The following is a 27,764-nucleotide window of genomic DNA, read 5'->3' as shown; positions in this document are numbered from 1 at the left end:
TACAAAACTTAAAATGAGGGGCAGTGGGTTTTTTGTTGTTGTTTTGGGAGTTTTTTTGGTGGGTTTTTTTTTAGGTGGCTGGTTCAGGTGTGGGTGGCTCACACTTGTAATCCTAGCTACTCAGGAGGCTGAGATCTAAGGATCAGAGTTCAAAACCAAACAAGAAAGGTAAGTCCAAGAGACTCATGCCTATTAACCAGCAAAAAAAAACTAGAAATGGAACTGTGGTTCAAGTGGTAGAGTGCTAGCCTGGAGCTATAAAGCTAAGGAATAGTGCTTAAGCTCAGAGTTCAAGCCCCCATCTGGTACATACTCTCTCTCTCTCTCTCTCTCTCTCTCTCTCTCTCTCTCTCTCTCTCTCTCACACACACACACACACACACACACACACACACACACAAATAGTGGCTGGGTTGTCAGGGAATTTTCCTGAAAGAAATGATATCTTAGATGAGATCTCAATGATATGCATAAAGCAATAATGATTAGATTTTTAACATATTTAGCAGCATAAAATGTAAGCAGTATAAATTTTAGTGCTCAAAACACACACACATACACACACACACACACACACACACACACAGCCTGAATGTAAGTATTCCATAATGCTAATAGAACATTTTACCTTTGGGTTGTAAGATAGAGGTGAGTTTTTCTTTCAGATTCCTTCTTCAGTGAACCTTCCACACCACAGTATAACACAAAGATATAATTGATCTTTGCTCCTATTGCTAGTTATGGGCACAGAGCTCTTAAAACTACTGCAGTTTCCTTAGTGATAGGAGTGTATTTTATTTATAACAAGGCCCTTCCAAAAGCACCTGGGTTCATTCTAATGAGGAGGCGTAGGATGGGGCTTCTCCACAGCTTCAGGATGAGGTTAATCACCAGAAAGACCAAGTAATTAAAGGGCTGGAACTTTCAGCTTCACCCAATGACCTCTGGGGTTGGAGGACAGAGAGCTAGAGATTGGATGCCATACACATTCTTACACAAGCCAGGCACCGGTGGTTTAAAAATAAAAAAAGAATAACTAGCTTGAAGCCAGTGACTTTATGCCTCTAATCCTAGCTATTTGGGAGGATAAGATAAGGAAAATCTTGGTTCGAGGCCAGCTTGGGCAGAACACTTAAATCCATCTTTTTTTTTTGGGTCCGGTCATGGTGCCTGAACTCTGGGCCTGGGCACTGTCTCTCAGCTCTTCAGCTCAAGGCTAGCGCTCTACCACTTGAGCCACAGCACCACTTCCGGCTTTTTTCTTTTTGCTTATGTGGTGCTGAGGAATCGAACCCAGGGCGTCATGCATGCAAGGTAAGCGCTCTACCACTGAGCCATCTTCCCAGCCCTTAAGTCCATATTAATGGAAAAAGCTTGATGTGGTGGCATACACGTGTCATCCTAGCTACTGGGGGAAGTGAAAAAAGAAAATAAAAAAACCAGGAGGACTGCAGTTCAAATAGGCTGTGAATCAGAGACTTGTATATGCTAAGCACACTGAACTAACCACTGAGTGATACCTCTGTGGGTACTCTGTGGTGTGTGTGTGTGTGTGTGTGTGTGCATGTGCACACATGTGAGAGTACTGGGGGTTGAACACAAACCTTTGCTCTCACTCTGTCACTTGAGCCACATCTCTACTTCCCAGCACTGTATCTTGTTGTTGTTGTTGTTGTTTTGCTTTGTTTTTGTTTATGAGATACTGAGGAATTGAACCCAGGGCCTCATGCCTGCTAGGCAAGCACTCTACCACTAATGGCATTCCCAGTCTTTATCTTGGTTGTTACATGCTGCAGAGTAGAGAAGCATATTTGGGTTGATGCAGGATCCTCAACCAATTAGATTAAAGAAGATACACATACAACAGTTGATAGAACTAATGGGGAGGTTGGGACTGTGTCTTGCCTTTATTTTTGGCTTAGCCGAGGTGATCATCCTTCTACTGATGCCTCCCTGATAGCTGGGATATCAGGTTTGTACACTGAACTCAAGGGAGAGGAATCTCCTATGACAACTCTATTTTTAAAAAAAAATTCCTTCCAGATGCAGGGATTACTGGACCAGGGATGCAACTACAAGTGCTAGAAACAGGGATTATTCCTAAACAACAACAACAAAAATATTGTTTTAAACCTTTACAATTCCAAGAGTCTAAGAAGGCAGGCTGTGCCTTCACTTCATCAGACAAAATTGGGGTTAACAGTGAATGTTGCTGTACCTTTGATGGGTAGTAACAGCACACCAGCTCTGTGGCTGGGCCAGTTTTGCCCTCTGTGGAAGGGAACGGGGGTGGGGGGGTGCTTGTTTGACTACCAATGCCTCTAATCTCATCCAGCACAGTGGCCAAGCCGAACATTCCTGATGAAGGTGGAAATTTTAGGGACTAAATGGAGAGGAGAAATGGTAGCTGAAGGTAAAGGAATGAACAAATCCTACAAACCATCCTAGCAAATGATTGTATGGGGCCGGGGAGAGGGGATTCCTCAACTTTATATCCAAGTAAGACAGAGGTACAGGTAATCTGAGTAGTTGAGTCTTGAGCCTGACATCTTTAATGGGAGCAGTCTTTTGGGACTTAACCGCTCAAGATGTGAGGTTTCTATTAATACTGGGAGTTGGGATGAGAACTGAGTTGTTGGAGAAGTACAGCCTCCTGGAACTGAGGATGCCACGTGGAAGTAGAAGCCACACTTCCCACACGGCCCTTTGGATGAGAACTGCACCCAGGTACCCCCACTATCCCCGCCACTGCTCTCACCAGCAGCTCCCTGGCCACCACCAGCAGCCCCAGTGTCTGCAGTTAGCTCTCTTGTAGCTACACCCCAGTAGCCAGGGCTGATAGCCCAGATGACATCTTCTGCAGCTGGCGTGGCTACGGGCTGTGCTGTCAGGCACACATTGGGTCTTCAGGAAGGTGGTAATGCTGAGCCCTCCCAGCCTGGCATCACTCACTGGCACAGCAGTAGCAGCAATGTGGTGGCCCTTGCTCATGAGATAAAACCATTTTTGAAGCGTACCCAGAATCAGAGTGACTTTAAGCTCTGTGAGGGCCTCAATGAGGCGCTGAAATGATGCAGAATTGTACATGGATTCGTCTAATCAAAAAGAAGAAACTGGAGGAATGGAAAACTGCCTCTGATGACCAAAGTTAACTTAGCATAAAAATGTAATTGATAGTGAAAGCACAGAATATGAACCAGTAAATGAACCCTTTCATCATGGGTAGCTCCATTGCTTCTGAATGGACATGAAGTTCACTGAGATGCTATAAAATTTGAGCCTGGCCAGATTTGTGTGGCCTCCTCAAACTAGCTGTTTTGATGTTATTTTTGAGTTAGCTAAAATAAAGTGATCTTTAAAAGAAAAAAAAACCCAGGTGCAGGTGGCTCATGCCTGTAATCTTAGCTACTCAGGAGGCTGAGATCTGAGGATCATGGTTCAAAGCCAGCTCGGGCAGGAAAGTTCGTGAGACTCTTATCTCCAATAAACCACTAGAAAACCAGAAGTGGCACTGTGGCTCAAGTGGTAAAGCACTAGCCTTGAGCTGAAGAGCTCAGGGACAGCACCTAGGACCAGAGTTCAAGCCCCATGACCCACCCCCCCCACACACAAAAAAAAAGAAAAAGAAAAAAATTGAGTTATTAGGGACATAACTATTGTCTGGAGAATCGAAGAGCAGGCTATTGATACTGGAAAACACCCCAAACTTTCTATAATGAACACGTATTACTTTTAGAGCAGAAAAAGTTTAAAGACACATTTAAAATGAAGCTAATATAACTTGATGGATATCTTATATTCTCAAGATTTGTTAACATCTTGTAACAAACTATTAGATGCAAATATATGTGAAATGAACAAATGGAATCCCTTGTCATTAATCTCACAAATGCAAACTTTCCTGGTAGGAGAGGTCTTGCCCATATCTAGGTACAGTGTGGACACGATAACTTACCTCCTACATCATCATCTTCATTGGCTGGGCCTTCTGCACTATCCACATTTTCTATTTCATGTGGTTTGGTTAAACTGTAGTCACTTGAAGCTGTTGGACTTTCTAAAAGACAAAAAGAGTTTAAGTATGAAGTCAACTTTAAAGGATTTTTATGTGCATATTGTCATCCTCAGACTCTCTTAGTGATAAACAGAATCCTCTCACATATATCCAAATATATATTTATGTATTATATATGTATATATACATATATATGCATGTCTTATATCATATATGGAAACTCCTCAATAAAGGTAAGATTTTAAAGAGGAAAGACCCAGCGTTACCTGTGGGGACAGGCTGTTCCTGGCTGTTTTTCAGCTCCGGATTGGGTTGTGTATCTGAAAAGAAAAAGATCATGAAAGATCAGATACACATAGTACATTCCCACAGATTCAAGCAATCCATAGACTTGTTAGGGATACTATTTTGATGAGGGCTGGGAATGCAGCTTAGTGGTAGAGTGCTTGCTCAGCATGCATGAAGCCCTGGGTTCAATTCCTCAGTACCACATAAACAGAAAAAGCCAAAGTGGCTCAAGTGGTAAGAGTGCTAGCTTTGAGTAAAAGCTCAGAGACAGCCCTGAGTTCAAGCCCCAGAACTGGCAAAAAAAAAAGAATACTATTTTGAGCCAAGATATGCCAGATGCCCAGATGCCCTAATACAGATGAATGGATCCAAAAGTTGTGGTACCTCTATACAATGGAATATTATACAGCCATTAGAAAGGACAAAATAATGGTATTTGCAGGAAATGGATGGAACTAGAACAAATCATTCTGATTGAGGTAAGCCAAGATCAGAGAGACAAATGGCACATGGTCTCCTGGTTATGTGGATATTAAATCCAAAATGCAAGGAAATATGACAAAGTAAACAGGACAGCTGACCCATTGCAACAATGAGATGTATTACCAAAGCTTATAGAATTCACAAATTTTATAGACCATGATAATGACAATTTGCCTTGTGAAGGTTAGAATGTGTATGTGACTCTAAGTATCACTATCCCACAATACTGTTAAATTTGTGAAATTTATGTAATCACTTAATGTCAATAAAAACCTGTTTCAGGGCTGGGAAGGTGGCTCAGTGGTAGAGCGCTTGCCTTGCATGCATGAGGCCCTGGGTTCGATTCCTAAGCACCACATAAGCAGGGAAAAAAAGCCGGAAGTGGCGCTGTGGCTCAAGTGGTAGAGCGCTAGCCTTGAGCTGAAGAGCTGAGGGACAGCGCCCAGGCCAAGAGTTCAGGCCCCACAACTGGTTTTGTTTTTTTTTTTTTGTCAGTCATGGGCCTGGGCGCTGTCACTCAGCTCTTCAGCTCAAGGCTAGCGCTCAACCACTTGAGCTACAGCATCACTTCCGGCTTTTTCTGCTTATTTGGTGCTGAGGAATTGAACCCAGGGCTTCATGCATGCAAGGCGAGCACTCTACCACCGAGCCACCTTCCCAGCCCCAGGCCCCACAACTGGACCCCCCCAAAAATTGTTTTAAAAAAAGAATACTATTTTGGCCTGGCATTGGTGACTCATGCTTGTAACCTAGCTACTCAGAAGGCTGAGATCTGAGGATCGGGGGTCAAAGCCAGCCCAGGGCAGAAAGTCCACAAGACTTGTAACTCCAGTAAATCACCAAAAAGTCAGGAGTAGAGCTATGGCTCAAATGATAGAGTGCTAGCCTTGAGCTGAAGAAAAAACTCAGGGACAGTGCCCAGGCTCTGAGTTCAAGCGCCAGGATAGACACCAAAGGAAAAAATAAAGTCTCAGACTTTTGGCTCAGGCTGGCTTCAAATTGGTCTTCGGGTCTTAGCCTCCTAAGGAGCTGGGATTATAGGCATGAGCCACTGGCACCCAGCATTTTTTTTTTTTTTTGGTACAGGTCATAGGGCTTGAACTCAGGGTTTAGGAGCTGTCCCTGAGCTTTTTGTGCTCAAGGTTAGTGCTCTAGCATTAGAGCCACAGCTCCACTTCCAGATTTTTGCCGGTTAATTGGAGATGAGTTTTATGGACCTTCCTGCCAGGGATGGCTTTGAACCTTGATCCTCAGATCTCAGGCTCCTGAGTAGCTAGGATTACAGGTGTGAGCCACAGGCAACCTTTCTTTCTTTCTTTCTTTCTTTTTTTTAAAAAAGGCAGTTTCTTGTATAGCTCAGGATGGTCTGGAACTCACCAATCTCCTGTCTCCGTCTCCCTAGTGTTGGAATTACAAGCATGCATCATCACAATTAGCTCACTTATTCTTTCTTCTGTCATCTAAATTTGCTGTTAAACCTACTCAGTGAGTTTTGTCAGACAAAAGTTTTGTTTTGTTTTATCTTATGGTGTGCCAGAGGCTTGTATATGCTACATAAGCAATATTCAATGAGTTTTATATTACAGATATTGCTATTTTCAGTGGCAGAACAACCATTTTATTCATTGTTATAATTTCTTTCTTGATGTGTCCTATTTGTGATTTACTATAATAATATTTTCTATTACATCGTTCTTTGGCCAGTCCTGAGGACTTTCTTTGGCCAGGCCCTTTGGACAGGGCCTGAGCACTGTCTCTGAGCTGCTTTTGCTCAAGGCTAGCACTTGAGCCACAGCACCACTTCTAGCTTTTTCTGTTTATGTGGTACAGGGCTTCATGCATGCTAGGCAAGCACTCCACCACTAAGCCATATTTCCAGCCCTACATCTTTGGGTATAACTATAGCTGTTGAAAATTCTTCCAGTCTCTATGTCATCATGAGATTAGTGACTATTGATTAACTTTGCTTCTCAGAAAGCCTCACATTTGGTGTTTTTTTGTTTGTTTGTTTGTTTGTTTTGGGGGGGGTCCAGTCGTGGGGCCTGAACTCTGGGCCTGGGCGCTGTCCCTCAGCTCTTCAGCTCAAGGCTAGCGCTCTACCACTTGAGCCACAGCACCACTTCTGGTTTTTTTCTTTTTGCTTATGTGGTGCTGAGGAATCAAACCCAGGGCCTCAGGCATGCAAGGCAAGCGCTCTACCACTGAACCACCTTCCCAGCCCGAAAGCCTCACCTTTGGAAGTGGCGCTGTGGCTCAAGCAGTAGAGCACTTGCCTTGAGCTGAAGAGTGCAGGGAAAGCGCCCAGGCCAAGAGTTCAAGCCACACAACCAACAAAAAAAAAAAGAAAGAAAGACTCACATTTTCTTGCTTCCTCATGTGACCTAATGGTTTTGGATTGATTGTGAATATGTTACAGAAATTGTTAATTCTACCATTTTCTTCTAAGATATATAGAGAGATATAAAATATAGATGTACATATATGTATATAGATTCAATCCATAGTTCTTTTCAGCAAGAGTATGTGGATGGGATGACACTACTCAGGCTGCTAGATATTAATTTCTAAACATCATCCTCTATTAAAAAGAAATAGGCTCCTCCAAGAAATGGCTGCTTCCAGGGTTGGGGCAGAGAAAGTACAAGATGAATCTGGATTTTGCTGTGCTAGAAAGCAAACGAGAGATAACAGAATGAAGAGAATATTATAAAAGGATATGGAAGTGTCATGAAGAGTTTCCACTGGCCGAGTCTGAGACTAGTGAACAATAAAATAATAATGACAGTACAGGCTTATAGCTCATTAAGAAATAAGTTTATGGGCTGTGAAGGTGACTCAGTGGTAGAGCGCTTGCCTTGCATGCATGAGGCCCTGGGTTCGATTCCTCAGCACCACATAAGCAAAAAGAAAAAAGCCGGAAGTGGCGCCGTGGCTCAAGTGGTAGAGCGCTAGCCTTGAGCTGAAGAGCTGAGGGACAGCGCCCAGGCCCAGAGTTCAGGCCCCACTACCGGACCCAAAAAAAAAAAAAAAAGAAAAGAGTTTCCACTGGCCAAGTCTGAGACTAGTGAACAATAAAATAACAATGACAGTACAGGTTTATAACTCATAAAGAAATAAGTTTATGGGCTGGGAAAGTGGCTCAGTGGTAGAGCGCTCGCCTTGCATGCATGAGGCCCTGGGTTCAATTCTTCAGCACCACATAAGCAGAAAAAGCCGGAAGTGGGGCTGAGGCTCAAGTGGTAGAGCGCTGGTCTACAGCTGAAGAGCTGGGGGACAAAAAAAGGAAAGAAGAAAGGAAGGAAGGAAGGAAGAAGTTTATGGGCTGGAAAGGTAGCTCAGTGGTAGAGTGCTTGCCTTGCATGCAAGAGGCCCTGGGTTCGATTCCTCAGCACCACATAAGCAAAAAGAAAAAAAGCCAGAAGTGGCGCTGTGGCTCAAGTGGTAGAGCGCTAACCTTGAGCTGAAGAGCTGAGGGACAGTGCCCAGGCCCAGAGTTCAGGCCCCACGACCGGACCCAAAAAAAAAAAAAAAAAGTTAAGCAAAAGTGAGAAGCCTTTAGTTCAAGCCCCAATATCAGCATAAAAACAAATAAACAAGGAAGGAATGAAAAAAGATAGGAAGGAATGAAAAAGAAGGAAGGGAGGGAGGGAGGGAGGGAGGAAGGAAAGGAGGAAGGAAAAAAGAAGAAGAAAGGAAGAAAAAAGAGAAAGAAGTTCATGATATTTTAATAAGTAGGTAAACCAGGTGTTGGGGGCTCACTCCTGTAATCTTAGCTACTTAGGAGGCTGAGATCTGAGGATTGTGGTTTGAAGTCAGCCTGGGCAGGAATATCCATGAAAATCTTATCTCTAATAAACTACTCAATAAAACCATAAGTGGAGCTGTGGTTCAAGTGATCAAGCATTAGCTTTGAGCAAAAAGCAGCTCAAGGACAGTACCCAGGCCCTGAGTTCAAGCTCCAAGACTGGCACATACACAAGAAAGAAAAAGTAATAATAAATAAATAAGCAGGTAAATAAATTGAAAGTCTGGTGAGAAATGGAATATTTATGTAGTTTCAAAATACTTTTCTCCCCAAATACTTACTAATTACAAAGTAACTATAGAGTACAGAGACCTAATCAATAACATTGTAGCTGAGCAAAGTTATGTATGATTGTTGCCAGAAATGGACAAATGAAAATAGCATGATATCTGATTACAAACAAACATACATAGCATGAAGCAAGCCCTAAGGAGGCAAACGAACTCTACTGAGGGATAGTTTACAGTGCAACTTGCTTGTACTCTCAAGTATCAGGTCATGAGCAATAAAGGAGTTACCCCAGACTTATGGACAGTAAAGAGAAATGACCACAAAATGCAGTGTGTAATCCCAAAATGAATCCTCTCACAGTAAAGAACTGTGGTGGCTCATGTCTGTAATCTTAGCTACTCTGGAGGCCGAGATCTGAAGATTGTGGTTTAAAGCTAACCTGAGAAGAAAAGTCCATGAGATTCTTATTCCCAAGCTGGTACTTCCATATGAAAGTATATTTCAAACTATAGCGCGCCAGCCTTGAGTAAAAAAGCTGAACCAGAGTGCAAGTTCCTGAGTTTAAGCGCCAGTACTGGTACAAAAAAAAAAAAAAAACTAAACTAAATGGGGGGGGCTGGGAAGGTGGCTCAGTGGCAGAGTGCTTGCCTTGTATGCATGAGGCCCTGGGTTCGATTCCTCAGCACCACATAAACAGAAAAGGCCGGAAGTGGTGCTGTGGCTCAAATGGTAGAATGCTAGCCTTGAGCTGAAGAGCTGAAGGATAGCGCCCAGGTCCAGAGTTCAGGCCCCCCCCCCCCACCCCAAACAAAACCCTAAATGGGGAGACTCCAGATTAAATAGTAGTAATGCATGAATATTAATTTCTTGATTTGATGTCTGTACTGTGTTTATTAGGAGAAGATAGGAGGTATTTTCTATTCAAGAGTGATAGGGATCATGTCAGCAACTTATTCTCAAAATCTCTGGAAAAAATAGACTTTTTTTGCACTATTTAGCAACTTTTTCTGTGAGTTGGATCGTGTTTTTCAAATAATCTGAAGAAAAACAGCTAACTGAAACTTTCAATTGTACACTAAAAGTATTCTCAAAAGAAAAAAAAAAAAAAAAAGAAAGAAAAAGAAAACTAGTTCAAAGGTTTTATGAGCAACTGTCATTCGGGAACATCTTTTAGTTAAACCCAGCACCATAGATGGCTTTTGATTTGGTGACCTAGAGGCAAAAGGTCTTGGTCCCTTGAACCTTTTGAATCCTCTGCAGTGACATTTAAATAGGTCTCAATAATATTTTTTTTCAGATGCCCTTGTGTGTACTGTAAATAACACCCCAACTAATAGAGTACAACTTCTAAGCGAAAAAGATTCTAACTACCTAGTATTCACAACCTCAAAGGGTATCTAACCCCACTGAAATCAGGCCATATAGACATTCTTTTTCACTGCTAAAAGATTTTAAAACACAAAGGCAAAATAGATTGAAGTACGTTTCTCACCCCCCACCAAACTTAAAGTTGTTTATAAGAACATGAAGTTGTATTCAAAGCCAGCAGTAGATACATGGTGAAGTAATTCCCAAGTGAACAGAAACTTGTTCAGTATTCTTAGGTGTGGCAAAATCTTTTTAATAGTCAACTTATTATTCTGTAATTTCTTTGCACTTTAGCAAAAAAAAAAAAAAAAAGCCATCCCCCCCACCCCCCAAAAGTTCTCCATTTAGTGGAATCTACTGGGGTCTTTAAAAGTCTGGACAGTCAACATAGTTTCAAAATAATTTCCAAAAGAATGCACTAGTAGCTGGGCACCAGTGGTTTACATATATTATTTTATATACATTACACATATAGATAATCCTAGCTACTCAGAAAACTGAGATATAAGGATTATAGTTGGAAGCTGGCCCAAGCAAGAAAATCCCTGAGACTCCTTACTTCCATTAATCACCAGAAAGCTGGAAATGGGTGCTGTGGCTCAAAGTAGTAAGCCCTGAGTTCAAGCCCCATAACCAACAACAACAACGACAAAAAGAATGCTCTAGAAAACTAAGTAGAAAGAAAGTCTATATTCAGAAAGCAGGTCACTTTGTGGATGGAAAGATATCAGAGTCATTGCTAATAGATATGTTGTTGTTGTTTGTATGGAAAAGCAGTAACAGAAATGTCCCCAAATCAATTAGAGTGATGCTGGCAAAAATCTGTGGATAGCCAGGCATCAACAGCTCATGCCCATAATCCTAGCTACTTAGGAGGCTGAGATCAGAGAATCACAGTTCAAAGCAAGTCTGAGCAGAAAAGTCGATGCAAATCTTGTTTCCCAATTAACCAGCAAAAAGCTAGACCTGAAGCTGTGGTTTAGCCTAGAGCAAAAAAGCCAAGTGAGAGTGTGAGGTCCTAAATTCAAGCCCTAGTCCAGGCATAATCAATTTATCAATTAATAAAATATGTCAACCTTAGAAGATGGGTTTTTTTTTGTTTTTGTTTTTGTTTTTTGTGTCCGGTCATGGGGCCTGAACTCTGGGCCTAGGTGCTGTCCCTCAGCTCTTCAGCTCAAGGCTAGCGCTCTACCACTTGAGCCACAGTGCCACTTCCGGCTTTTTTCTTTTTGCTTATGTGGTGCTGAGGAATCGAACCCAAGGCCTCATGCATGCAAGGCAAGCGCTCTACCACTGAGCCATCTTCCCAGCCCCTAGAAGATGTTTTAAGATGCTAGAAAGTACCATTTTGTATATTTCAAAATAAAAGGGCCAGATTATGAATAAAACTTAAATTTGGAAATGGCAGTTTAGTTAAATAAGATCTCATCAATGATCATGTAAACATCTTACTCTTAGCTCTGTCAATCATCTATGAGCAAAACCAAATTATCATTAGCAACGAATTTTGTAATCCTGTTCGTTCTTAAATGGTTATGAACTGAGCTTTATTTATAATACTGTTAGGTAAGTATCAAACAAAGAGCAATTAAGGATACTTGGTAATACAAGTTTCAGAGCTCAAATTTCCACTCATTGGTTTGTTTACCAAGCAGAAAGTACAGGACTTAAAGGAGAACAAAATGTCAAATTTCAGAAAGAATTCTGTACTGAATTCACCAGCTGCATGCAGTGCAGGGACCTAACAGGTACCAGAAAGCTGTCTCGAAAGTTGATATTCCTTTTCATCTTCAAACAGTAAACTGACTCACTTAACCTCATGTCTCTTTCTTTCTTTTTTGAGAAAAAAAAGGTAGCTTCTCTTACTAAAATAGGAAGTGGTGCTATAGCTCAAGTGGTAGAGCACTTGCCTTGAGCTGAAGAGATGAGGGACAGTGCCCAGGCCCAGAGGTCAAGCCCCATGACCGACCAAAAAAAAAAAAAAATTATGCCACCTCTTACCTAAAATATCCTCTCATCCAGACTAAATCTTTGGAAATCAGGGACTAGGAAGGTAGCTCAGTGGTAGATTATTTGCCTTGCATGCATGAGACCCTGGGTTTGATTCCTCAGCACCACATAAACAGAAAAAGCCAAAAGTGGCACTGTGGCTCAAATGGTAGAGCGATAGCCTTGAGCTGAAGTGCTGAGGGACAGCGCCCAGACCCAGAGTTCAGGCCCTACAACTGAGACACACACACACACACACACACACACACACACACACACACACACACACAAAATCTTTGGAAATCAAAGCACTGACTGTAGAAATTTTTTTCACTCTTACAGTACTACTTCTTGGGACTGTAAACGTAGCAAAGAAATACTTGGCCACCTCTGCTCATCACCACCATATCAATGGAATTCTGCCACAAAAACAGTTCTGAAGATGACTCTGGGACCCTAGAGTCATGGAAGTGGCGCTGTAGCTCAAGTGGTAGAGCGCTTGCCTTGAGCTGAAGAGCTGAGGGACAGCACCCAGGCCCAGAGTTCAAGCCCCACGGCCGACCAAAAAAAAAAAGAAATTTCAGTGGGACCCTAGAGTCAGTAACATTAAGTTGGAGTAACATTAGTTGGAGTGGATACCTTAACTAGCTACAACTTTTTTTTTTTGTCGGTTGTGGGCCTGAACTCTAGGCCTGGGCGCTGTCCCCTAGTTCTTCAGCTGTAGACTAGCACTCTACCACTTGAGCCTTAGCCCCACTTCCGTCTTTTTCTGCTTATGTGGTGCTGAGGAATCAAACCCAGGGCCTCATGCATGCAAGACAAGTATTCTACCATTGAGCCACCTTCCCAGTGCCTAGCTACAACTTCTTTCCTTGCCACCTGATGCTTGAATTTTTTTTCTAATAGTCCTCTACTTGTATGACTTCTGTTTAAACCTTTCATATATATATATACTTACAATAAATGTTATTTCATATACATTATATTATTATATATTATATTACATATTATCATATATCATATATATCACATGTATGCAATGTAGTCTAATATATACTTATAACATCTTATGTATTACATAATTATATTAAATTATATATAATTTATACATATTAAATTGTGTATAATATATCACACACATATTACCTTCCTTTTTCAGGGAAACTCTAATGGTTAAAAAAAAATTCCTCAAATGTAGTGAAACTCAAGTATCCTGAAATGCACTAATCAAGGCCTAGTTCAGCTTGCTGGGTACACACAGGGCAAATTCTCTGACCATGGTGAGGACTTCTTTTTTTTTTTTTTTTTGGGCCCGGTCATGGGGCCTGAACTCTGGGCCTGGGCACTGTCCCTCAGCTCTTCAGCTCAAGGCTAGTGCTCTACCACTTGAGTCACAGTGCCACTTCCGGCTTTTTTCTTTTTGCTTATGTGGTGCTGAGGAATCGAACCCAGGGCCTCAGGCATGCAAGGCAAGCACTCTACCACTGAGCCAACTTCCCAGCCTCAATGGTGAGGACTTCTAAACTTCTTTTTGTTGGTGTGTGGTCCTTCAAAAAACACTGCATCAGCACTCATCCCAGTGATTGCAATAAGATTTCTTTTTACCTCATGGTATTGTTGCAAGAGAATTAGACACAGTGGCATTTGTAAAATCACCCATTTTATAAACAGGATGCAAACGATTTTTAAAAATAACAAGAAATTTTGTTCAAGCACACAGTCTCTGTGACCTATTAAGAAATGAAGATCCACTGGGTGTTGGTGGCTCATGCCTGGAATCCTAAACACTCAAGAAGCTGAGATCAAGGTTTAAATCCAGCCTGGGGAAGACAAATCTGAGAGACTCTTATCTCTCATTAGCCATCAAAAAATCAAAAGTAGAGGCAGCACCAGTGGCTCATGCCTGTAATCCTGTAATCCTAGCCACTCAGGAGGCTGAGATCTGAAGACCAAGGTTCAAAGCCAACCCTGAGGCAAAAAAGTCCCTGTGAGACTCTTATCTCCACTCAAAAACTGGAAGTGGAACTGTGGATCAATGAGGTAGAGCACTAGCTTTGAGCAGAAGAGCTCAGGGATAGCACCCAGGCCCTGAGTTCAAGCCCCACAACCAACCAAAAAGAAAAAAAATCAAAAGTTTAGAACCAGTCTTTAACAAAAGGGCTAAGGGAAAAAGACAAGGGAGATCACAAGACTTTGAGTTCAAGTCCCAGTTCTGGCAGTACATACACACATGCACATGCGTACACACACACACACACACACACACACACACAAACACACACACATACATCTGAATCAGGATTCCTGTCTTGAGTTTCACTGCAGTTTCACAGAATTAAAATTGTGTTTTTAAATACCAATTATAGATATTAGAAGGCCAGAATCAGAAGAGATTTTAGATCCTACTAATTTCAAATACTTCAACTAAATAATTTTGTGTTATTGTTGATTGAGGGGAAGGAAAGATTGATAAACAAAGATCATACCTTAGAACAAGAATAATCCCCCCAGCCATGAAATTCTTCCTTACTTCCTTGTACTAAAGTAAAAGGTTAAGAAATATCAAGACTATTAGGCTAAGGACCCCAGACCAAATACAGCCCATGTTAACATTCCTGTTCTTCCTATCCTATTCTCTTACATAAGGTCTTTCATTTTTTCCCATAGATCAAATGCCTGATGATGAAATTATAGACTGGGCAAGGATGAATTGCTGACAATCATAGTCAAAGAAACAAACTCAAAGCCTACTATATTTTCTTGTTAAGTTAGTTATTTTAAAATTGCCAAAAAAATAAATACATTTCCATTTCACCTTAGATATCACATGCCATCAAGTGAATATATAGAGAAAACGGAAAAATCAACACTACATGTTAGTGTTATTTATAAGAGAATTATTGACCCAGCATGTTCAAATTAAGGCCTTTTTAAACTGTAAAATGCCTGGATTTGTGATAAAAATAACTAAAGCCAAAAACAAAACCTGTAATTTAAAGTGTATAATAGAATTATGTAATCATTTAATCACAATTAAAAAAAAAAAAAAACCTCGGGGAAGGTAGGGAGGGAAGGGATGGTAGGGGGAAAACAATGGAGGGGGTAACAATGCTCAATAGGAAGTGTACTCATTACCTTGCTCATGTAACTGTAACCCTCTGTATAGTATCTTTACAATAAAAAATAAATAAAGTATATAATAGATAAAAGTATGAAACAACCAAACTTCTAGGGAATGACAATAGAGAACATGTTCATGGCTTTAAAGAAAACAAAGATTTCTTAAACATGACACAGAGAACACTTAATCACAAAAGAAAAATAATTGGTAAGTTTGTCTCCACTGAAATTGGGAATTCTATTAATCAAATTTATTAACAAGCAAGTTATAAAGTGAGATAATATATTTACAATACATTTATCACAAATTAGATATTTCCAAAAGTTTTTAAAATGCCGACAAAACCATTTATTGAAAAAAAAAAGACAACCAGTTTTTAAAAAGACAAAAACAAGCAAAACTCCATTGACTATAACACTTTAGACACTTTAGGAAAAGTAATATCCTAATGGCAATAAATAGTAAGAAAAGATATCTAACATCATTGTTCATCAGGAAAATGAAAACCAAAACCACAATGAAATACTACTCTTCAACTCCTGGAATGGCTAAAATGAAAAAGACTGACAATAGTTAAAGTTTTGACAAAATGTACAATTAAATGAAACTCTCAGACATTGGTAGTGGGAGGGTAAACTGGTTGAATCTCTTTGAAATCTGACTGGTGGTATTTATCAAAGCTAAGAATATCTACCTTATGACTAGAAATGCTAGTCTTCACCATATATTCAAGCAGCATATCTATCTATCTATCTATCTATCTATCTATAAGAACATTCATAACAAGGTCAAAACACTAGAAATAATAAACCTGTCTACCAACAGCAACAGATGAATCAATAAATTGTGCTATAATCACACTATACAATAACACTGAACTACTAGTATATATAAAGAACATATGTGGATCTCAAAAATCTTGCTGAGGAAAAGAAGCCAGATATACACAAAAAAGTACCTATTGTATAATTAAATTTATATGAAATTCCAGAACAAGTAAACTAAATCAATGACAATAGAAGTCTGAATAGTGTTTAACTGGGGGACAAAAGGAATAATGACCATTAAATGACCATTGTCTATGACCAGAATTTGAACTCAGTATCTGACACTTATCACTCTTTGGCAGGCACTCTACCACCTAAGCCACGCCTTCAACCCCATAAGGAAACTTTTTAAAGTGATACAAATGATTCTTATCTTTATCTGGAAAGCCATATATATGTAAAAAAGAATCAAGTTACATACATAAGGCATGTGCTTTATAGTATATGCTACTCCTTAATTTTCTTTTTTTTTTTTTTTTGGTCCGATTGTGGGGCCTGAACTCTGGGCCTGGGCTCTGAACTCTGGTCCCTCAGCTCTTCAGCTCAAGGCTAGCGCTCTACCACTTGAGCCACAGCGCCACTTCCAGCTTTTTTCTTTTTGCTTATGTGGTGCTGAGGAATCGAACCCAGGGCCTCTTGCATGCAAGGCAAGCACTCTACCACTGAGCCACTTTCCCAGCCCCTATTCCTTAATTTTCTTTAAAAAATCTAATGAACACACAGCCTCAAATATTTAAATTACTAAACCTTACAAATGTAATTACAGCAGCATCTTCCCACTTGGAAGAAAATATGGAATTTCAAGGGTTTTTCATGGTTCTGCTACAAAACCTTTATTATATATACACTATTCATCCACTAATACTCCATGAAGCTTAAAATTTTCCCATAGTGTAGACATTAACTTGCATATTGCTGTGGATGTAGTTTGAGTCTCTCCACAGGTCCATGTGTTAGAAGCTTGGTTTTCAGGGAAGTGGAATTTGGAGATTGATGGAAGCATTAAGAAGCAGGGCCTACATACCACTCCTAGGCATCTATCCTGAACAACAGGAACCAGGATACAAGGACACATGCACCTCCATGTTTATTGCAGCACTGTTCACAATAGCCAGGATATGCAAACAACCCAGATGCCCCACCACAGATGAATGGATCCAAAAATTGTGGTATCTATATACAATGAAATATTATGCATCCATTAGAAAGGACAAAATAATGGCATTTGCAGGGAAATGAATGGAACTAGAAGAAATCATATTGAGTGAGGTAAGCCAAGTGCAGAGACAAACGGCACATGGTCTCCCTGATAAGTGGATGTTAAATCCAAAACAAGGTGATATGACAAAGTCAACAAGACTTGAGAAACAAAGGACCTCCACTCATTTGGTCCAATCACTACTAAACCCCATGCTGCTGATCACATATATATGTGTACACTGGAGGGAAACTAGGAGGAGGACACAGAACTAGAGGGAATCAGGGGAAAACATACAACATTGGGACCTATCAGCTGCACTAGACATTGATCAAAAAGAACTAAGCAACTCAATGGCAGTGATGGGAAGGAGGGGCCGAATGGGAAAGAGGGAACAGCTGACGCCATGCAAAAGGAAAGGAATGTACATATCGCCTGATGTGTAAGAAATAACTGTATTGTCAAAGCTCATAGAACCCATAAACTTTATAGACCATGATAGACAATTTGCCCCATGAAAGTTAGAATGTGTCTGTGACTTTAACTAAGCATCACTATCCCACAATACTGTGAAATTATGTAATCACTGAATCACAATAAAGAATTTGCAAAAAAAGAAGAAGAAGGAGGAGGAGGAGGAGGAGGAGAAGCCAGCAGCAGAAGCAGCAACAGCAGAAGCAGGGCCTAGTAGAAGGTCTTTGAAGACATTGCGCTGAAAAAGGATTAATGTGGCTTCCCTGAAGTACCTAGGTTAGGAAAGGAGCAAGCCCACCCCCTGCTCTTTCTGTTTGAGGTATGACCACTTGTTCTTAGTGATTCCATACACCACTCTCACCAGAGCTGCCTAATCTTGAACTCCAAACCTCTAAAACTATGAGTGAAATGAACTTTTCTTCCTTTTTAATTTTTTTTATTGTTTTGTCAGAGACCTGGACTCTAACTTGGTATCTGACAGTTTTGTTCATTAGCAGGTGCCCTACCACCTGAGCCACGCCTCCATCCCCAACCTCTTTTCTTCTTAAGTAGCTTTTCTTGTGACAGTGCCACAAAGCTGACTATGCACACCAACCACAGGTGAAGATATTTCTGTGATAGCTAATTTTCAAACCTCCCTGAGAACTGGGATGTCAAAATCTGTTTTACGGTTGGGAAAGTGGCTTAGTGGTAGAGTGCTTACCTAGCATGCATGAAGCCCTGGGTTAGATTCCTCAGTACCACATAAACAGAAAAAGCTGGAAGTGGTGCTGTGGCTCAAGTGATAGAGCACTAGCCTTGAGCAAAAGAAGCTCAGGAACAGTGCCCAGGCCCTGAATTCAAGCCACAGGACTGGCAAAAAAAAAAAATCTGTCTTAATTTTGACTTTGACTTTTTTTAATAAAGATTCAGATTATACAAATGTCACCCATCTATAGAACACAAAACAAAATCCTCAATCCACATCTGCCTCCAGCAATGTCTTTATTGATTTCTTTATCTCATAGCCAAAGTTCTGGGAAAACTAGCCTATTGTCAACATTTCTACTTCCTCTATTTCCATTTTTACTTTAACTACTTCAATTGAGTTTCTTTCCCTCTCATTCTTCAAAAGCCCCCTTTGACAGGGTCACTAGCAAATTTCATGTGGCCAAAGCCAGCCCACACTTTCTATCCTCATTTTCTTGATTTCTTAGTTACGTTCAACATAATTAACCACCCACTCCTTCAGGAATATACTCCTTCCCTGCATTCTATGCCAATATTGGAATCTAATATAAACTTGTTCAGGCTGGGTGCTGGTGGTTCATACCTGTAACCCTACCTACTCAGGAGGCTAAGATCTGAGGGTTGTAGTACAAAGACAACCTGGTCAGGAAAGCCCATGAGACTCTTCTTAAATTTTTTAATTAATCAATCAATTAATTAATTTTTCCAGTCCTGGGGCTTGAACTCAGGGCCTGGGTATTATCCCTGAGCTTCTTTTGCTCAAGATTAGCACTCTACAACTTGAGCCACAGTGATACTTCTGCCTTTTTCTGTTTATGTGGTACTGAGGAATGGAACTCAGGGCTTCATGCATGCTAGTCAAGCACTCTACCACTAAGCCACATTCCCAATCCTTAATTTATTTTTATTGTTACTACAAAGTGATGTACAGAGAGGTTACAGTTACATAAGTCAAGTAAAGAGTACATTTCCTTTTAGAAAATATCACCCCTTCCCTCACTCTCTCCCAGTCCACGTGAACTCTCATCTCCAATAAAACTTCCAAAAAGGCAGAAGTAGAGGTGTGGCTCAAGTAGTAGAGTGCCAGCCTTGAGCAAAATAAGCTCAGGGACAGCACTGAGTTCAAGCTCCAGGACTGGCACGCACATGCACACACATACTCACATATTAATATATATGCATTTGTTCAATTATTAATTGCCTTATCATATAAATTGAATTTTCTGTTTTAAAGAACATAGCTAAGCCAGGCACGGTGGCTCAAGCCTGTAATCCTAGCTACTCAGGAGCCTGAGATCTAAGGATCATGGTTCAAAGCCAGCCTGGGCAGAAAAGCCCCAGTGAGACTCTTATCTCCAATTAACCACTCAAAAACTAGAAGTGATGCTGTGGCTTCAGTGGTAGAGAGCTAGTCTTGAATACAAAGAGGCCCTGAGTTCAAGCCCCCACAACCAACTAAAATAAATTAATTAATTAAAATAAAAACAGGGCTGGGAATGTGTCTCAGTGGTAGAGTGCTTGCCTAGCATGCATGAAGCCCTGGGTTTGATTCCTGAGTACCACTTAAATGGTGGAAGCTGGAAGTAGCACTGTGGCTCAAGTGGTAAAATGCTAGCTTTGAGCAGAAGAAGCTCAAGGATAGTGCCCATGTCCTGAGTTCAAGCCCCACCCAGGACTGGCAAAATAAATAAATAAATAAATAAGTAAAATAAAAATAAAACCAAGTTTTAAAATGTAATTGTTTAGTTTGGTATAACTAAGATGCATTAGGTCACTGATGTGTCTTATAAAGGCTATCTATGGGGTCCTCTAGGCAACTCCAAATTACTTTCCTTAAACTGTGTCTGGTGTGGCACACGTGCTTGCCTGTGAATCTGGCCTCCAAACACTACCAAGTCACAATTAAGAAGATACATACATACACACACACACACACACACACACACACACACACACATTCCTACTTAAATCTGTCCAGAAGCTATAATATTACAAATTATCATGTATTATATTCTTCCAAGGTAATCTACATAGGCTCCAAAAGAGCTGGTCACATTCATAAATGTCAAGGGCCTATTTTATATTGACATCTTGTTTGTCAAATTTACAAATGTTATTACTAGAATGCATGAAATGTGTTGAAAGGCTATTTCACACTCAGTTTTTCACCAAGATAGTCTCCTTCATTCTAGGAGGTTTTGTTTTTATAGCAGCAAGCAGAAGTAAATGGGTTAGGATTGTCAAAGTACTCTTTTGTCCTACAGAAAGAATTCACAAACCAAAGAGGTAGGCAAGCAGTCATGGATAATTTCTCTCTCCTGACCCCTTTGAGTCCATTAGGACACAATTGTTTTAGATGGGTATTTCTTGTAAGTTATTGGACCATCTATTTCTCCTGCCCAGTCTGCCCTCGCTCGCACACGGAGCCCTGCTCTCTGAGAACGCAGGGAGGGACCCGTTAGGTCTGCTCTTGCCTCTTGTCTCAGACCGTCCCAAGGCATGTGGGAGGGAGGTGATGCATGATGTACTCCTGGCCCCACTGATGAGCTTCCCTCTGCCCTTCTGGCCCATCTACTTCTCAAGCTTGAGTGGTGCAGCCTGATATCCACAGCACCAACACGGAGTTACAAAACTTTATCTAGGGCTGGGATGTAACTCAGTGGTAAAAGCAAGTGTAACATCTTGGGTTCAATCCCCAGTACCAAAAAAGAAGAAGAAAGAAGAAAGAAGAAGAAGAAGAAGAAGAGGAAGAAGAAGAGGAAGAAGAAGAGGAAGAAGAAGAGGAAGAAGAAGAGGAAGAAGAGGAAGAAGAGGAAGAAGAGGAAGAAGAGGAAGAAGAAGAAGAAGAAGAAGAAGAAGAAGAAGAAGAAGAAGAAGAAGAAGAAGAAGAAGAAGAAGAAGAAGAAGAAGAAGAAGAAGAAGAAGAAGAAGGAAGAAGAAGAAAGGAGGAGAAGGAGAAGGAGAAGGAGAAGGAGAAGGAGAAAAGGAAGAAGGAAGAGGAGTGGGGGGAGGAGGAGACAAAAGCAAAGAAAAACTATCTACTCTGTACATCCCTTTTATAAATTTTTTAAATTTGTCTTTAAAAAGTTGTTTAGTTCTAAGGACCATGGGTTTAATTTCAATCATAATTTCTACAGAACTTTCTGAATTTCTGAATTTCATATTGCCTGCCTAGTACCAAAAGTTTTGAGCTGGCAGAGGGTGGGGAGGCTTGAACTCAGGACTTGGGAGCTGTCTCTGAGCTTCTTTTTGCTCAAAGCTAGTGATCTACCACTTGAGCCATAGCTCCACTTGTGGCCTTTTTGGTAGTTTGTTGGAGATAAGAGTCTCATGGACTTTCTTGTCCAGGCTGGCTTTGAACTGTGATCCTCGGATCTCAGCCTCCTGAGTAGCTAGGATTACAGGCATGTGGTGCCTGGCAGGACCTTCTTTTTAAAAATGCATTTTTTCTTTTCAAATAAAATCTTAGATGTATTACTGTATATAAAATAAAGGGGCATCTTAGTGATCTATAATAATAATAACTTGAAATATTACTCGTGGTGTGACTCAAGTGGTAGAGTACCAGGTAAGCAAGCCAGAGACCTTGAATTCAAATCCCAGTGCCACCCTTTAAGTTTTTTTTTAATTTTTTTTTGTGACCCTTTAAGATTTTTTTTTAATTTTTTTTTTTGTGAACATACTGTACAGAGGGGTTACAATTACATGGGCAGGATAATGCGTACATTTCTTATCAAGCATTGCAGCCTCCTCCTTTGTTTACCCTTCACATCCCTTCCCAGCCTCCCCCCCACCCAATCTTCCACCCCTCCCCCCCCACCAACGTTGTAAAGCTCGTTTTTGACATTACAACTTGTACTTATTGTTGCAACAGGTCCACCTGTATCCTTAAACGACTTGTTAAGATTTTTTTTAAATATGTAATCTACTAAAAAATCGAACAATGAGAATAGGAAGATCATTTTAGTAAAGAAAAACTTGAAACCTAGTGTTAATTATAGATAAAAATTGCAACTTTATCATCAGTTCCTGTACATTAATCATTTCTGAATTTTGTTTTATTTGCAAATGGGGAAAACACCAAAGATAATGCATATAAAATGTATTGCCACTTACAAGTGCTTCACCTTATTACTTCAGATTTTTCTTTTTGAGGATTTGGGGTTATTTTTCGGGAGGGTGCCTTATGAATGCTAGGCAAGTGTTCCACTGAGCGGCATCCCTAGCCCCACAATAAGTTTTAATTAAACAAGACAAAGTAATCTGTTAGAAAGTTGAAACACTAAAAATATTTAACATTCATCTTCTTTACTTTTGAACACAAAAATCAAGCTGTTTGCTTATAGCTGCAATCTTAGCTACTCAGGAGGCTGAGATTTGAGAATCAAGGTTTGAAGACAGCCTAGGCAAGGAAATCCATGAGACTTTTTTTTTTTTTTGGGTCCGGTCGTGGGGCCTGAACTCTGGGCCTGGGCGCTGTCCCTCAGCTCTTCAGCTCAAGGCTAGCGCTTTACCACTTGAGCCACAGCGCCACTTCTGGCTTTTTTCTTTTTGCTTATGTGGTGCTGAGGAATCGAACCCAGGGCCTCTGGCATGCAAGGCAAGCGCTCTACCACTGAGCCAACTTCCCAGCCCTCCAAGCGACTTTTATACGTAATCATCTACCAAAAAAGGTAAAAGTAGAACTGTGGCTCAGTGCTAGAGCACTAGTCTTGAGCAAAAACACCACAAGGACAGGGCCCAGACCCTGAGTTTGGTCTCCAGGACCAGCATACACATACACAAAACAAGACAAGCAAAGACCCTATAACCTCTGCTCTCCAGACGCCTAAAGACCAGAGAAGGAATAAATATTAAATCAATAAATAATTTTACCTTGGTGCAAGTAATGCACATGGACACACACACAGAAAAACAGAAAAGCAAAACCGACGGGCACCAGCTGGAGAAGAGAAGGCTAAAAAAGTAGGTGAATAAGGATGAATATACTCCATACAGTTGATTCACATGTATAAAAAAGATAAAACAATGAAACCTGTTGCAATTTTAAATAGGGGAGAGTGATAGAGAAAGTGAGAATACATGTATGCATTGTATAACTGTGTGGAAATGTCCCAGTGGATCCCCCTCCCTTATACAACTAATGGATGCTAATAAAATAAATGAATAACTATCCACAGAAAGTAGAAGCTCTTCCCCTAGATGAGGGAGGTACTAGGAAGAAGTCATCAGTAGAGATTTGGTAGCAATGATGCCTGAGTCGAGTCCTGAAAGATCAGTAGGCAACCAATAGACATTGTGGTGAAAATTTTAGCAAAGATATGGACGTGTGAAGTAGCTTGTTAGACAACAGAAGGTGCAAATAGAAACTTCAAAAAACTATTTTCTACCTTTTCTACCCCAGGAACCCATGGCCTTTCTGTGCCCATAGTTCCCTAAAACGCTGCCATTTCAACGTCCACACACTTATAACAGAGGGCAAAAAAACACCACCTGAAAGTTAAATCTGTTCATATCAGCCATCCAGAACATAGAAAATGACCTGAAAAGCTGATGTCAAAAAAGAATACACACACACACACACACACAGGTGCACACACACACCACACACACACACACACACACACACACACACAAATTGGGAATACTTAGTGTAAGGATTTCAGTTCTGCACAGTTTAAAATAACCCATGAGAATAAATAAAGAACTATATTACCTGGTCAACTCAATTGTGACCCACAGAGACAATGGGTCACTGAGATGAAGGTATCTGCTATGTACCAAGTATATAAAGCAGGAGGCTTGGGGCTGGGAAGGTGGCTCAGTGGTAGAGTGCTTGCCTTGCATGCATGAGGCCCTGGGTTCGATTCCTCAGCACCACATAAGCAAAAAGAAAAAAGCCGGAAGTGGCACTGTGGCTTAAGTGGTAGAGTGCTAGCCTTGAGCTGAAGAGCTGAGGAACAGCACCCAGGCCCAGAGTTCAGGCACCAAAAAAAATAAATAAATAAAGCAGGAGGCTATGTAATAAATATACTTTAAAAAAAACTCTACTCAACCTGTTAAAATAAAGACTTTATATTGTTAAATGGGAAATCTGCTATTATCTGTGAAACTCAGCATCGTGAACCATCTAATTTCCCAATCATATCAGCTAAAAGTGACATTAATATACCACAAGTAATAAAATGTACTGATATGCTCCTTGGATAGCAAATATTTTAGGTCACTGTGATAAAAGACAAAAGTTATAGCTTTTGATACTCTGCATTTTTGAAAAGATAAATAAATAAATACTTTTATATTACCAAAAGAATGAGTCGCTAATCTTACATTTTACAATAAACTGGTATATTGATTCAACAACCAAATTAGGCAAAAATATAAATGCTTCCCCTCATACACTACTGAACAAGGTATATACTATAGGTCAAACCTCTATGCTAAAATGAGAGGAAAAATCAAGATTTTCTTAAAATATTTTAAGTGTGAAAAATACGAGCTATAGGTTACTATAATAAACTTTTTATATATTTTATTTTATTGTATCCAGGAATTAGTGTTAGAATAACCAAGCCCAACATTAATCTCTTTCATTGCAATCTTTAAGTTTTTGTATGAAGCACACTATAGACCATCCATCCATCTTTATGAATCTATGAATTATAGATACAATTATCTAAACTCCTAACTTTAAAAATTACTGATCTATATTCTATTCCTTTAAAGTCTATACATTCTTTTCTCCTTCAGAGTCTTTATGAGTCTCATCTAAGAGCCTATTAGGACATCCCTAAAATACTTTAGTTTATTTCACCTTGAATAAATAAATCTGATAATATTTACAGAGAAATATTTCCGTTTCTATGGATTTATATGACTCTGTACATTATTTGCATAAGCGATGGGCTTAAAAACTAAGAAAATAGTGCTAGAATATTGATTTATAACCTCACAAAGGTAAACTAATTATTTGTAATCATTAATGCATGAGAGTTTTAAAAAAAAATAATTTCCCATAACTTTTTTCCCCCAACTTTTTAAAACTATTCTTAGCCAATGAAAACTTTTCGGTGCTAAAAATTATACTTCGTAAGCCATTATTTAAATATCCAAAATGCAATTTTGTATTAGCATATATTAATTGTACAAAGGGGTTTAATTTTGACATTTCCATAGATGTGTACGATGTACTTTGATGAAATAAAATGCAAACATTTAACTTTTTTTTAATGCTGATGATTGTAAAATGAAAAGCATAAGGAATTTTCCACAAGAGAAAATACTTGAAGCATTATTCAATAATGGCCATTTAAAAGTTTCTACTTAGAACAATGAAACCTGCTGAAATTGTTTTAAGAAGTAGGATACAGGAGACTGATAGAGAAGGTGAGCTAGATTAGGACACATTATGTGGAAACGTCACAATGTAACTCTTACAACTAATGTATCTAAAAAAATTCTATGTACTAAATATGTACTATTATTCATTGGATTATCATTTAGTACTTAGAAGAAAAAAATATTTACATGCGTTAAGGCAGTAAAAAAAAAAGTATATCCACGTACAGACAGGATTTAAGATTGCATTGTTACATTTGTATAATGCAACAAAACTACCACTTTTGTCCATGAGCCAGAGTACTTAATCATCTTTTCATTAACTCTAGAACTAGAGATATCTAAGATCAAGGTTCAACGGAGGAGATCCTGAGATTACTGCGAAGAAAATATCCAGTATTTTCCTCACATTTCGCCACTCTGCACTTTAGCTAAGCATCATCACCTGTTTTTATATTAAAATACATGCATTTCTCAAACTCTGTTATTCTAAATGGGAACTCCTCCTCCTCCTTGAAGTTGAGATACAGCTGCCATCTTCAAAATTTTAGAAGCACTTCTTGAAAAAGACTATTGAAGTTGCACAGCGGTTGGGAAATTGTAGTTAATCCAAGGAAGTGCATTACCACCACCACCACCACTCCGGCCCCCATCCCAATTCTGTGCAGCAAGGAGAGTTTTATAACTTCCTAAACGAAGTTGAATGAAAACACTGTACTTGAACTTGATTATTTGCTTTGGGAGAGGTGGGGGGGGGGGGGGGCTCATTTAGGAGATGGAATTCCAAGGTCACCGGGCTGACAATCACTTTAAGATGAGCCCCTCTCCACGACCACAGTGTTTACCCCTCAGAAGAAATGCGGGGGGGGGGGGGGGGGGCCGAGGGAAGTAGTTACCTTTTCAGAAAAAGCCACTCGGGCTAATCTAATTCCAAGGGACTTCGAGGCCATGAATGGAAAAACAAACTCATTGCCCGGTACGATTCTATTCCCATCTGCTGCCAACGCAGGGCCGCCCCGCGAACGCGCTTCCCCTGCAGACTTCGGGCCTGACACCCCCCTCCCTCTCCCCCCACCCCGCCAAGAAAGAAAACTGCGGAGAAAAGCGATCCCTTTGCAAGGTTGGAAAAGGAGGTGTGTGAGAACCAACCCGCGGAAATACCTTTTAAAAAAAGCAAAAAAAAAAACTTTTGACGAAAGAAACAGAAGCCAAACTATAGCTGCAAAAGGAAAAGCCCCCGCGCGCAGCGGGCACCGCCGGAGCTTCTCCAAGACCCCCTGGTGCAAGGGGCGGCGGCTCACCTGCCATGTCTCCGCCGGGCTGCGTCGGGCTGGAGCTGCAGCTCAGGCTCCCCGGCCCGCGCCACGTGCTCCGGCCGTGCTTGCTGGAGATTCCCGGGTCGGGTCGGGTCGGCTCCGGTGGCGCGCGTCGCTCGGCGCGGTTCGTCCGGGGCCGGAGGAGCGGGCGACCTGCCGGTGCGCGAGGTTACAGCGGCGCTGGCTGGCGGAGGCTTTAAAGAACGCAGGTTCGGCACCTTCAGCCCCTTTTCTGGTCACACCGCAGGAACCCCCAGATCCTGGAAATGGTGCATCAGAGTAACTGCCTCGCGGTGTCTATTTGAGGAGACTAATGGGTGACCGGGCGCGATCCCACGGCGGGATGGGATCTGCGTCCTTGGCAAGCTCAAGTTTAAAGCGAGTGGTCTCGAATTTGGAAAGCCTGGAACTGTGCGTGCCTGCGTGTGTGTGTGTGTGTGTGTGTGTGTGTGTGTGAAGTGTTGCTCATGTGGGTGAGTTTCCTTTTCCTTCTTCGGATCTTCACAGGCATCAAGTTCTTGGTTCGAGTTTTTCAAGGAAGAAAAAGTAGTTGGTGCAAAAGTATTTATGGGGGAACTTTTA

The 27,764-nt window shown here is 40.7% G+C and overlaps 1 protein-coding gene across 1 annotated transcript in view; it reads right to left on the bottom strand.

Moving 5' to 3' along the window:
- Window positions 1-27,548, bottom strand: part of Ikzf3 (IKAROS family zinc finger 3) — an 89,366-nt gene extending 61,818 nt beyond the window's left edge. Inside the window, exons 1-3 of the mRNA XM_042674198.1 lie at window positions 27,168-27,548; window positions 4,282-4,335; window positions 3,956-4,057 (exon numbers count right to left, since the gene is read on the bottom strand). Of these exons, the coding sequence (XP_042530132.1) occupies window positions 3,956-4,057; window positions 4,282-4,335; window positions 27,168-27,174 (163 nt within the window). The 5' untranslated portion in view covers window positions 27,175-27,548. The remainder of the gene's footprint in view (window positions 1-3,955; window positions 4,058-4,281; window positions 4,336-27,167) is intronic.
- Window positions 27,549-27,764: the final 216 nt, after the last annotated feature.

Source organism: Dipodomys spectabilis, unplaced genomic scaffold (assembly GCF_019054845.1).
Source record: "Dipodomys spectabilis isolate Male_0828 unplaced genomic scaffold, ASM1905484v1 ptg000018l, whole genome shotgun sequence".
Classification (NCBI taxonomy): Eukaryota; Metazoa; Chordata; class Mammalia; order Rodentia; family Heteromyidae; genus Dipodomys; species Dipodomys spectabilis.
This window is presented reverse-complemented; position numbering and strand designations above follow the sequence as displayed.